The sequence below is a fragment of the Chiloscyllium plagiosum genome, unplaced genomic scaffold (genome assembly GCF_037043375.1).
Source record: "Chiloscyllium plagiosum isolate Xiang-an unplaced genomic scaffold, Cpla_swu_hap1 HiC_scaffold_14, whole genome shotgun sequence".
Lineage (NCBI taxonomy): Eukaryota > Metazoa > Chordata > Chondrichthyes > Orectolobiformes > Hemiscylliidae > Chiloscyllium > Chiloscyllium plagiosum.
This window is the reverse complement of record NW_028270152.1, coordinates 40,104,625-40,117,459: the sequence shown is the minus strand read 5'-3', so window position 1 is coordinate 40,117,459 and position 12,835 is coordinate 40,104,625. Positions and strand designations below refer to the sequence as shown.

At 41.3% G+C, this 12,835-nt stretch overlaps 1 protein-coding gene across 5 annotated transcripts in view; it reads left to right on the top strand.

Moving 5' to 3' along the window:
• Positions 1-12,835, top strand: part of LOC122559030 (uncharacterized) — a 56,542-nt gene that overhangs the window by 37,255 nt on the left and 6,452 nt on the right. For all 5 annotated transcript variants that reach the window (XM_087994350.1, XM_043708174.2, XM_043708175.2 and 2 more), the window contains one exon: positions 3,857-4,003. In XM_087994350.1, the coding sequence (XP_087850476.1) occupies positions 3,857-4,003 (147 nt within the window). The remainder of the gene's footprint in view (positions 1-3,856; positions 4,004-12,835) is intronic.

The following is a 12,835-nucleotide window of genomic DNA, read 5'->3' as shown; positions in this document are numbered from 1 at the left end:
CTGATGTAATATTTTCAGTGGACATTGCACTGATCATTACTAGCCCACAATGTCTCTACATTTCTCTCTTTCCCCAGGGACTGCTTGGAATCCTGAATTTCTTCTCCGATCAGCTTCCCAATCATTTCCCATTCATCATGTTCTCCAGAGCCAGGTTGAACATGTTCTCACCTTGAACAACATTGCCTTTAACTGACTCACCTATTCTAGTAACAATGCCATTATGAAGCCTATGTGCCCGTGAGCTCCATCCATCTTGATGTAGGAAATGCTGAATGCTGTTTGTTCCAATGATACTTGTATTTCCTTCTTGGTCTGTTTTTCTATTGCTTGGACGACTGCATCAGTTCTGCTTCCTGCTTTCATGCTGATGTAGAAATTCTCATTACACATTCCATCCCTATCAATGATCTATCTCTGATATTCTTGAGCTTCTCTCTCTTTATCCCTGTTGATGGATTTTCCACTGACATCTACTCTTCTTCTTTAAGGGCAAGCCTCTACAACTTAGATGATCATGGCTCCCAAAAGTCCAGTTTTCAATAATGCCCAATATTTTAGTGTTGTTCTCAAATTTTTATACTTATTCTGCTTTGTACTCCTCAGTGTATTTCCTACTTAGTCTCCCTTTCGCAACTCTCAATTTTACTGCTTACTACCAGATGTTCCAGTTTTCACCTCCTAAATATGTGTCCATCTTTACAAACTCACTAATTAGTACAACTCTGAGTTTCCTTCCCCCATCCCTTTACACTATTTCTTCCTGTAAGAACTCCATTCCTTTATCTGAATTTGCCTTTGTTCGCTCTGCAGATGCCACTTGTAACACCAGAGCTTCTGAAAAATTTTTCATTACTCCCTAGTGAATTGCCCTCCAATTTTATGGATGTGTTTCTCATTAGCTGTGTTCTTTGTCTTTTGTTTTCACCACTCTCCTTACAGTGATAATAGAATGATAGAGGCATAGAGTAATAGCCCAAGGAAACAGGCCCTTCAGCCCAAACTGGTCCATGCTGACCATGGTGCCCACTCATCTAGTTCCAATTGCCCACATTTGGTCCATATCCCCTCTAAACCCTTCTCACCCATGTACCTGCTATTGTATCTGCCTTAACTACTTTCTCTGGCAGCCCATTCCACTCTCTGTGTGAAAAGGTTGCCCCATGGATCCTTCTTAAATCTTTCCCCTCTCACCTTAAACCAAAGGCGTCTAGTTTTTGATTCCCTATCCCTGGGACAAAGACTATATGCATTCCCCTATCTATGCCCTTCATGATTCTATACACCACAATAAAGTCACCTTCATTCTTCTACATTCCAAGGAATGAAGCACTACCCTGGCCAACCTCTCCCTATAACTCAGGCCTATTAGCCCTGGCAACATCCTCATACGACTTCTTTGTACTCCTTCCAGGTTAACTATGTCTTTCCTATGACAGGGTGACCAAAACTGTACACAATACTTCAACTGTGGCCTCATTGATGACTTATACGACTTTAATCTAACATCCCAACTGCTATACTCAATGCCTCAATCAATGAAGGTCAGCATGCTAAATACCTTCACCACCCTGTCTACCTGTGACACCTTTCAAAGAACTATATACATGTACTCCTCGATGCCTCTATTCCACAACACATCTCAGAACCTTGCCATTTACTGTATAAGTTCTACATTGGTTTGACTTTTCAAAGTACAACACATCACACTTATCTGTATTGAATTGCATTTGCCAATTCTCAGCCTACTTCTCCATTTGATTAAGATCCCTCTGTAATTTTTGATAACCTTCCTTGCTATCAACAAAACCTGCTATTTTATATCATCCGCAAACTTACTAATCATGCCTTGTACATTCACATCCAGATCATTTATGGAAATGACAAATAACAAAGGTCCCAGCACCAACCCTTGTGGCACACCACTAGTCACGGGTCTCCAGTCTGAGAAACAGCCTTCAACCATCACCCCCTGCTTCCTACCATTGAGCCAATTTTGAATCCAATTAGCTATCTCTCCTTGGATCCCATGTGACCCAACCTTCATGACTAGCCTGCCATATGGGACCTTGTGTTTCTTTTATCCATATTCTCGAACTCAACAGCTCCCACATTTGCCATATAATTCTCAGCCATTTTTACCATCTCCACATGATCCCATTCTCAAACATGTGTTTCCCTTATTTTTATTCTTATAATTCCTGTACTCCTTTTGTAATAAAAGACAAAGTGTCATTTGTTTTCTTAATTGTTCACTATGGTTGCAAGCAGGCTTCCTGTGTTCTTTGATTACATTCAAGTCCCTCTGAATGTAACAACATTCCCATTGAAAAAAAAAATGGCTTTTCTATTCTAATGACCAAAGCAAATAACCCCACACTTCCCAATTATATTTTATGTGCCACCTTGTTTTCCAGTCACATAATGTGACTGTAGCTTCTGTGTCCTCATCACAGCTTCCATTCCCATTTAGCTTGTATCATTAGCAAACTTCCTCCCACAACACTGTCCAAAGCTACAACCTTATTTTTGGGTGAAACTCCAATTTACAAGCACTTCGGCCAATCTTCTAATGTAGTACAATTAGAGTATTGTGTGCAATTCTGAAATGCACATTATAGGAACAGTGTGAGTGGATTGGAGAGGATGCAGAGGAGATTTACCAGGATGTTGCACGGGCTAGGGAGTTTCAGTTATGAAGAGGGATTGGACTGATTGGGATTAATCTCTTTGGAGCAGAGGAGATTAAGAAGGCATCTGATTAAGTTGCATGAAATTATGAGGGCAAAGATAGCTGGTCAGAAAGGAAATTTTCCCTTTGATAGAGGGATCAATGTCTGGGGGGCAGGAGGTTTAGAGGGGATGTGAGGAAACAGTTTTTTTCGCCCAGAGGATGGTGGGAATCTGGAACTCACGGCCCATAAACGTAATAGAGACAGAAGCCTTATTAACATTTAAGAAGTATTTAGATATGCATTTAAGAAGCTGAGGCATATGAAGCTATGGGCCAATTGCTGGGAAATGGGATTAGATTAGTTAGGTAGGTTTTTGTTTTACCAGCACAAGCTTGATGGGCTGAAGGATCATTTCTATGCTATAGACCCCTGTGATTCTATGGATGTGCACACTTGGACGTGCCTCCTTTCAGATGCAATATTAATCCAGTCTGTCTGCTCTCCCAAGCAGAAGAATTATCCATAGTGTAATATTATCCATAGTGCAAATAGTCCAATATTGATCCTTTAACAAGCATCACTAAAACAGATATTGAAACGTTGTCACTTTGCTGTTTATGGAAGTTTGCTGTACGCTGATGAGCTTCTTGTATTAAAAATAGTGGCATAGTACTTTTTTAGCTATATTTGCTTTAGGTCCTACTGAAGTTATGAAACACACAATATGAATGTTTTTCTTCTTTTTCATTTCAAACTGGCATTAAAGAGACTAAATGCAGATTAGCTGACTGATTTGTTTAACACTTCCTTTATTCCGAGAGTTACTTTAAGGTGTAACACTTCCCTGCCTCCTCTTTGTCCTATTTTTCTGTTTCACTTTAACTACTGTTCTTTCAACATAAAATGTTAATATGCCTGTAGACGCTGACTGACTGGAGTGTTTACAGCATTTTCTGTATTGGTTTCAAGGATGTCAGTGCAGTTTTAGATGTTTAATTTTTAATAACTGCATTTCCAAATCAATTTCTTGACAAATCTGAAACTATTCTGTTATATTCGTAGAAAGTAAAGATAATCAGTTTATACATACTACTTACGGAAATGTTTCCAATTAAAATCAGTACTTCTCTAACACAAGTGATGGAGGTATTGATTAATAGTAAGTTTGTCATCATTCTTAGAAAACTGAATACTCTCTTGGAGAATCAGGCTGCTAAAACTGAAAAAGAAAAGGAGCCAATGAAGAGGCGTAGAAGAGGGAGCAAAATAGCCTGTCGTCACGGCAACCATTTTACCAGCTACCCGACTATGATCAGTGGTTCCCTCAGGTTAGTCTTGCAACAAATTTCAGAGCATGGAGTATCCACTTCCTCCACTTTTTTACTACTCCAGACCTTGCACAGTACCCAAATGGATATAGGATCCAATGCTTGAAAGACACTGCTTTTACCCAGTTGTAAATGTTCTGAGCAAAATATGTTTAATCCAAAGATAAATGTTCATGTCTTACTGATAGTAAGATTGTGGACTTTTAGCAAAAAATCTACTTTCAGGAACTCTCTAGAACTCAGGTTCACTGGTTAAATATTAGAGGTCACCCATTTCAGAAAGATATAAAACTTGTTTCTCACTGAAGTGTATGACTCTTTGGAACTCTCTTCCTCAAAGATTGATGAAAATAGAGTCATAGAGACATACAGCACAGAACAGACCCTTCAGTCCAATTCGTTCATGCCAGCCAGATATCCTAAATTAATCTAATCCCATTTGCCAACATTTAGCCCATATCGTTCTAAATCCTTCCTATTCATATACCCACCCAGATGCCTTTTAAATGCTGTAATTGTACCCACCTCCACCACTTCATCTGGTAGCTCATTCTATACATGCATCATCCTTTGTGTGAAAACGTTTCCCCTTAGATCCCTTTTAAACCTTTCCCCTCTCACCCTAAACCTATGCCCTCTCGTTTTGGAGTCCCCCATCACGGGAAAAGATCTTATCTATTTACCCTATCCACGCCCTCATGATTTTATAAACCTCTGTAAGGTCACCCCAGTGGTGAATATTTTATGGCAGCAGCAGATAGATTCTTGATCAAAGGTGCTGAGTGGTCTACTTCTGCTCCTACTTCATAAGTATTGTATGAAACTGATCAGGGATCTTTAATCTGCACAGATTTTCCAAAACTGTATCCTGTCCTCATAATGGTACGGTCTATGTTAATTTCCATGGATCCACATCCTTTGAAACAACTTTATAAATATATCAAATTATTTGCCCTTTTTGACATTAATCCCCCCTCCACCTCTATGTCACCATCTGAGGGAGTAGTATAGCAGAATTCCAAAAAGCATTATTTAACACCGATCTTAAAAGAAGCAATTTCTGCAATTTAAATGCTTTACATAGAAACTATCACTGAGAAAATTAGACAGATGTTGGTAGAATCAGGTTTGTTGGTCTTTCCTTATCAAATAGTACTGCAGAATTTTATTTCAACTTAAGTTTTATTCTGTCAAATTTGTATAGTTTCATCTGACCAAGTGTATGCTCACACAATAATCCACACATAGTACTAGCAGTATATGAAACATCGTATTGTATAGATGATTTTAAAATATAATGGTCCTTAACTTTATTTTTAAACAGCAAATATCATGCCCAAGCATGAAATGCTGTTGCTGGAATATCTATTATCCTATTGGATCAAAATTTCCACTAACCTTAAGCCCTGTTAATTTTGTACTCTTGTCCTGTAGTTGCCCAATCGCAGTTTAATTACCCACTTATGGCTGCACCATGCTTCCTATTTTAGACATCTGGATTCAATTTCCTCCACTTAATCTTTTCCTCAGTGAAAACAAGTTCAACCCTAAGTCTATCTTTTATAACTCCGTTCCAAATCCCGGGAAAATCCATTATAGTTGTTTGAACTGTCTCTTCTCAGTCAGTTTCATTCTGGTAGTTGGATACATACCCAATAACTTGATAAATCAGGTTCTCGATCATGTTACCTTTCATAGCAACACTGACAGCGGTGATTGTACAGCATTGTAAATTAAACTATGTTTCTGGTTTGGGGATTCAGAGACCACCTGAAGGGATGGATGGTCATAGTTTCTCTGAAAGCAAAATTATACGTTGTGGTATTTAAATGATTTCTCTGGTCATTGGCAGTTTGTCTGTATAAGCCCCCTTTTTAGTTACTATCTGTATATTCATTCCCTAGCTATTAGAGTAGCCAGAAGCAAAATAAGAAATGCTCAGGAAACCAGGCTGATTAAATATTTTCATTGTGCAGTTGTTTCTGTGTTTTTCTACTGTGATGAATTCCATCCCACTATATAAACATACAGGTTCCCATATAGCGGAAGCCTTGAACTAATGTTGAAAATTGCTTCCTGAAATATTCAGTGGAGTAGATAGGATTTCTAATCTAGTAAAATTACATAAAGGCTAAAATAGACTTCAATCACTAATGTAGGTATTAATGAAGGATGTGATGGCCAATATCAAATGAGAAAATAAAGAATGGATGCAAATTTTAAAAAAGGTTAGAATGAATATTCCAAAGGAGGGATCTGGCCATCTGAAGGATGTGCAATAAAGATAGAGGAGTGAGGTCAGAGAATGTAGTGGATACTGGCATCAGAAAAACATAAAATCTGGGCTGTTGTGTAGGGTGGTAGATGTTGGGAGGAGTGAGGCATTAATTGAAATGTGCTGAGTGGTTTAGAATGCTATAATAATGGAGAATGAATAAAGATTTAAATATTTGTTGTTCTTCATTGTGTCCAACACCTACACACAAACGACATGAGTGCCAGGAGAAAAGAGAGAAAAAAAGAATATGAATGACAAACATCCTGTTAACTCTGAGAGCTGCCTCTGAGGGAGCTGGATCAGTGTGATTGAAGGACTCTGTTCTTTTTCTCCTTTATTAAAGAGGAGAGGAGACTGATTCTGTTGGTGTCTTCTGTTGAGGAGGAGTTTATTTTGAAGTTTTTGTTTCTTCTTTATTGTTTATTGTGATTGTTTGTTTTCTAGGTTTTTTTGCAAAAAGGGAAAGAAAAAAATAACTATAATAGTGGAGAAGGACTTGTTATGCGATAAGACGTAGCTGCCAGTTTAGTTTAATTTGCATGTGAGAGACCATTAGCGAAGTTGAGTCTGGAGATGTAGGTGTGAATGTGTAGTTCTTAATTCATTCACAAGATGTGGATGGTGTGGCTATATGAACAGTTACTGCCCATCCGTCACTCCTGACTTGCATGTTTTGTATGGTAGACAGTAACTGGGAGAGTGACTTGTAGGAGAATTCCTGGCCTATGACTTATAGTCACAGTATTGACACCACTAGTTTAGTTCAGTATTTATTGAGAAGAAGCCCTCAGGATATTGATAATGGGGCATTCATTATGATATGATTACAGTCCCTGTACATGTCCAAGCCCTCCATTTCTTCCTCTCCTGCCTACCCAACCAGTACGCTTCCACTGACACAATCATTCGATTGGCTGAACTGATCTTCACCCTCCACAACTTTTTGAATCCTCCTACTTCCTTCAGACAAAAGGGGTAGCCATGGGCACATGCATGGGCCCCGGCTATGCCTGCCTCTTCATCGGGTATGTGGAACAGTCCATCTTCCGCAGCTACACTGGCACCATTCCCCATCTTTTCCTCCGCCACATAGATGACTGTATTGGCGCCACCTCATGTTCCCATGAGGAGGTTGAACAGTTCATCAACTCCACTAACAGCTGACCTTAAGTTCACCTGTACCATCTCAGACACCTCCCTCCCTTTCCTGGACCTCTCCATCTTCATCTCTGTGACCGACTCAACGTGGACATGTACTTCAAACCCACCGACTCCTGCAGCTACGTGGACTACACCCCCTCCTCCTACTCCCTCTGTAAAAACACCACCCCTTACTCCCAATTCCTCCACCTCTGCCGCATCTGCTCCCAGGAAGAGAAATTACATTCCAGGACATCCCAGATGGTCTCCTATTTCAAAGACTGCAATTTCCCCTCCCACATGGTTAACAATGTCTTCCAACGCATCTCCTCCACTTCCTGCACCACTGCCCTTGAACCCCACCCCTCCAACTGCAACAAGGACAGAACTCCCCTGACTTCACCTTCCACCCCACTAATTTCCAGATGCAACGCATCATCCTCCGCCATTTTCGCCACCTACAATCTGATCCCACCACTAAAGATATATTTCCCTCCCCACTCCTATCAGCATTGCTCAGAGATCATTCCCTCTGCAACTCCCTTATTAGTCCACACCCCCCATCAACCCATCCTCCACTCCCTGTACCTTCCCTTGCCACCACAAGAGGTGTAAAACCCTCCCCCTCAGCCCCATCTAAGGCCCCAAAGGATCCTTCCACATCCAGCAGAGATTTTCCTGCACATGCAAACACCTCATCTACTGTGTCAGTTGCTCTCGATGAGGCCTCTTCTACATTGGGGAGACAGGATGCCAACTCGCAGAATGTTTAAGGGAACATCTCAGGGACATACGCACCAAACAATCCCACCGCCCTGCGGCCGACCACTTCAACTCCCCCTCCCACTCCGTCAAGGACATGCAAGTCCTGGGCTTCCTCCACCACCAAATCCAAGCCACCCGACGCCTGGAGGAAGAACACCTCATCTTCCACCTTGGGACTCACCAACCACATGGCATCAATGTCAATTTCACCAGTTTCTTGATCTTCCCTCCCCCCACCTTATCCCAGATCCAACCTTCCAACTCGGCACTGCCCTCGTGTATTAGGAGAGTTTTGCAACTTGAAAATCAAGTAGTATACATTGTTAGTTGTAAGAGACTAAGTTGCTTTTGGAGCAGTAAAATGTTTGTGCTACTGAGACAGAGCGGCATCAGGAGTCTTTGAACTAAAGCTAACCGGCCTAACAGCAGCTGCTGGATTGGTCTAACTGCAGGTTGTTACAGACCTAGAGCTGGTAAGACATCTCTCTCTCTCTCTCTCTCTCTCTCTGTGTTGTAAGGGAAAGGACAAAAATACCCAGAGACTTAAAACAAAATTCAAATATAAGTAAAGACCTAGCTCCACCTGATTAGCTGTCTTGAAGCTCTCGACCAGCTCCACCATCTCTACCATTGATACAGGCAGGGGCATGTCCTCCACTCCCCTTTCGGAAGTCGATGACCAGCTCCTTTGTTTTGCTGACATTGAGGAAGAGATTGTTGTCGTTACACCATGCCGCTAAGCTCTCTTCATCCTGTTCTGTCATATTGTTGATCCAACCCACTATGGTGGTGTCATCAACAAATTTGTAAATGGAGTTAGAGCTGAATTTGACCATACAGTTGTGAATGCATAAGGAGCCCAGTAAGGGGCTGAATATACAGCTTGTGGGGCATCTGTGATGATGCTGCTCCTTTAACAATGTTATTCCATCCTTGGTTTTTTTTCTGCTTGGGCCTTTCATTTGTTTTTTCTTTCCTCAGCTTTTAACCGTAATTCGGACAGTTTCATTTCTTTTTCTTTTGTTTCTCTACCTGAAGCTGCTTCCTTTTCAATCGGAGTTTAGCCATCTCTAAAGATTCCAATGGTGTTTCCAACAAATTTAAATGCTGAGCTATTGCTGTAATTATCTCCCTTTCTTACAGATGAAGATAACTCCAACCCCAGCAGCTTTTCTTTGTTCACCTTTTGTAAAGCCCCCAAAGTTGCTTCTTCCACCCCCAGAAAACTCTTTGTGACTGAAAGAGCCAAGACTACACCAAGCATTGTTTAAACCATCCGAATTCAACACCCGGAACAAAAGACACTCACACCTACCACTGGCTGCCTTTAAGTCCAACAACCCTAATCCCAAATGGGAACTATAGAACAAATTCCAGGTGAGCCCCCAATCTGTTTTGGACCAGACTAGATCCCCTCAAAACATTTTAAGATGGTAGCCCAGACCCTAAAATTTCTCGTTGTTTTAAGCAGACCAAAGGCGAATACTCCAGGAGTGACACAGCTAATAAAACAAAACAGATTTTTTAACACACGAACACAAAGAATCCAAATTTAGAAAAATATAACTAGTTGAAAACCCAAACAAGATGAAACGCAACTTGATGAAAAGCTGTTCCGATTTCCTGCAACATCCCATAAACACACTCCTTGCCAAAAAAGCAAATTCAAAAACAGGTTCTTCCAGGAGAGAGATGTCAGAGAGAGAGAGAGAGAGAGAGAGAGAGAGAGGATCAGCAGGGAGCTGTTTCTTTGTGTCCCCAGCTAAAACTAACCCAAAACTAGATAAAATCCTGAACTGGGAGAACTGGCTACTCCCCCTTCATTGTACAGGTGATTTTTAAAAAAACCTGAAAACATTTTCTGCTTGTTGACTTAGGTAGCATCTGTTAGCCATTATTAAAGTAGCCACTTCAGACATTTTGGCACCTCTGCCTTGATGATTCCTCTCTTTAAAAAAAACCAAGGACTGAATAACCTTGTTAAAGGAGCAGCATTGTCATACACCGGTGTTGAAGTCACCTATTCTCACTGATTATAGTCTGTGGGACAGGAAGTTGAGGATCCGGTTGAAGAGGGGGAGCAGAGTCACAGATCTCGGAATGTGAAGATGAATTTTGATGAAATGATGGTATGGAGCTGAAGTCAAGTTAAATGAGTAGACGTTCTACCTAGTGAGATAATTCCTGAAGTGTTTACTCAGTTGTGTTTTTATGACCAGAAAAAGAAAAACCAAATTACAAAAATAAACCTTATGACCTGTCAGGTCAGGTTTCTAACCAGGAATTGACTTGTCCAGTTTCACCAGCTGGGACCACAATGTGCTGTTTAGAAATTGCAAAACGGATAAAGTGATTGGAAAAAGCTCTGAATTCATTTTCTTTGTGTTCAGTGAGAAAAGTCATAGATGCCCTGAGGAATGAAAGAGAGAATCCTATTTGGTACATGTGCAGAAAGTTGCTGAAATGAGATGCTTGTGACCTCGCCAGTTGAGTAAGAAAAGCATTGAGTGTCTGTAAAGAATATTGCTGGAAAAAAGAATTGAATTTTTTTTTCTGTTTATTATCTTTCCAAACTGACTTTATATATATATATCTTTTTACCCCCTTTCCTTTATGCAATATGACATATTATTGAAAGTACATTGGCAGCCTCATTTACGTGTGCTCGCTGAATGACTACTGAAGTAACCAAATTACAAAAATAAACCTTATGACCTGTCAGGTCAGGTTTCTAACCAGGAATTGACTTGTCCAGTTTCACCATCAGCTGGGACCATAATGATTGTATCGGTGCTGGTGAGAGTGCAGGAGGAATAGATGATAGAGCAAACACTGAGGCTTTGATATTCTCCTCCTCAGTGGTAGATTGCAGGGTTATAGTGGATGGAACAGGACATTCCTCCAGAATGCAAAGCCCAGGATTGAAGAGCAGAAAAAATTAGGTTCCCATTATTCACAATCAATTCTCCCATTCCTCTATGAAGTCCATTTTTTTTCTCCTAGTGGTTGATGCCAAGTTTGATGCATCCTCACTATCAGCTCTTTACACTCCAGCTTCACCATTTACAATTGTCTCGCTGTCCTGCTCTCTGGCTGATTCCCCTGCCTCCTTTTCTGTAGGCATGTGTCCCTCATGTTGGGTACTCCTCCAACTATCATTGATTGTTCTTTGGCATTAAGTGTAATTTTCTCCTGCAGATACGTGGGAAAACTGAGCCTCAGCTCAATTGCGACTTAACCACCTTATGAACATACATCCCTCTGACAGCTAATGAGTCATAGAGTCATAGAGTCATAGAAATGTACAGCATGGAAACAGACCCTTTGGTTCAACCCGTCCATGCCGACCAGATGTCCCAACCCAACCTAGTCCCACCTGCCAGCACCCAGCCCATATCCCTCCAAACCCTTCCCATTCATATACCCATCCAAATGCCTCTTAAATGTTGCAATTGTAACAATGTTGCAATTGCAGCCTCCACCACATCCTCTGGCAGCTTATTCTATACACGTACCACCCTCTGCGTGAAACAGTTGCCCCTTAGGTCTCTTTTATATCTTTCCCCTCTCACCTTAAACCTATGCCCTCTAGTTCTGGACTCCCCGACCCTAGGGAAAAGACTTTGTCTATTTATCCTATTCATGCCCCTCATAATTTTGTAAACCTCTATAAGGTCACCCCTCAGCCTCCGAAGCTCCAGGGAAAGCAGCCACAACCTGTTCAGCCTCTCCCTGTAGCTCAGATCCTCCAACCCTGGCAACATCCTTGTAAATCTTTTCTGAACCCTTTCAAAGTTCACAACATCTTTCCAACAGGAAGGAGACCAGAATTGCACACAATATTCCAACAGTGGCCTAACCAATGTCCTGTACAGCCGCAACATGACCTCCCAACTCCTGTACTCAATACTCTGACCAATAAAGGAAAGCATACCCAAACACCTCCTTCACTATCCTATCTACCTGCGACTCCACTTTCAAGGAACTATGAACCTGCACTCCAAGGTCTCTTTGTTCAGCAACACTCCCTATGACCTTACCATTAAGTGCATAAGTCCTGCTAAGATTTGCTTTCTCAAAATGCAGCACCTCGCATTTATCTGAATTAAACCCCATCTGCCGCTTCTCAGCCCATTGGCCCATCTGGTCCAGATCCTGTTGTAATCAGAGGTAACCCTCTTTGCTGTCCACGACACCTTCAGTTTTGGTGTCATCTGCAAACTTACTAACAGTACGTCTTATGCTCACATCCAAATCATTTATGTAAATGACAAAAAGTAGAGGGCCCAGCACCGATCCTTGTGGCACTCCACTGGTCACAGGCCTCCAGTCTGAAAAACAACCCTCCATCACCACCCTCTGTCTTCTACCTTTGAGCTAGTTCTGTATCCAAATGGCGAGTTCTCCCTGTATTCCATGAGATCTAACCTTGCTAATCAGTCTCCTATGGGGAACCTTGTTGAACGCCTTACTGAAGTCCATATACATCGCATCTACTGTTCTGCCCTCATCAATCTTCTTTGTTATTTCTTCAAAAAACTCAATCAAGTTTGTGAGACATGATTTCCCACGCACAAAGCCATGTTGACTATCCCTAATCAGTCCTTGCCTTTCCAAATACATGTACATCCTGCCCCTCAGGATTCCCT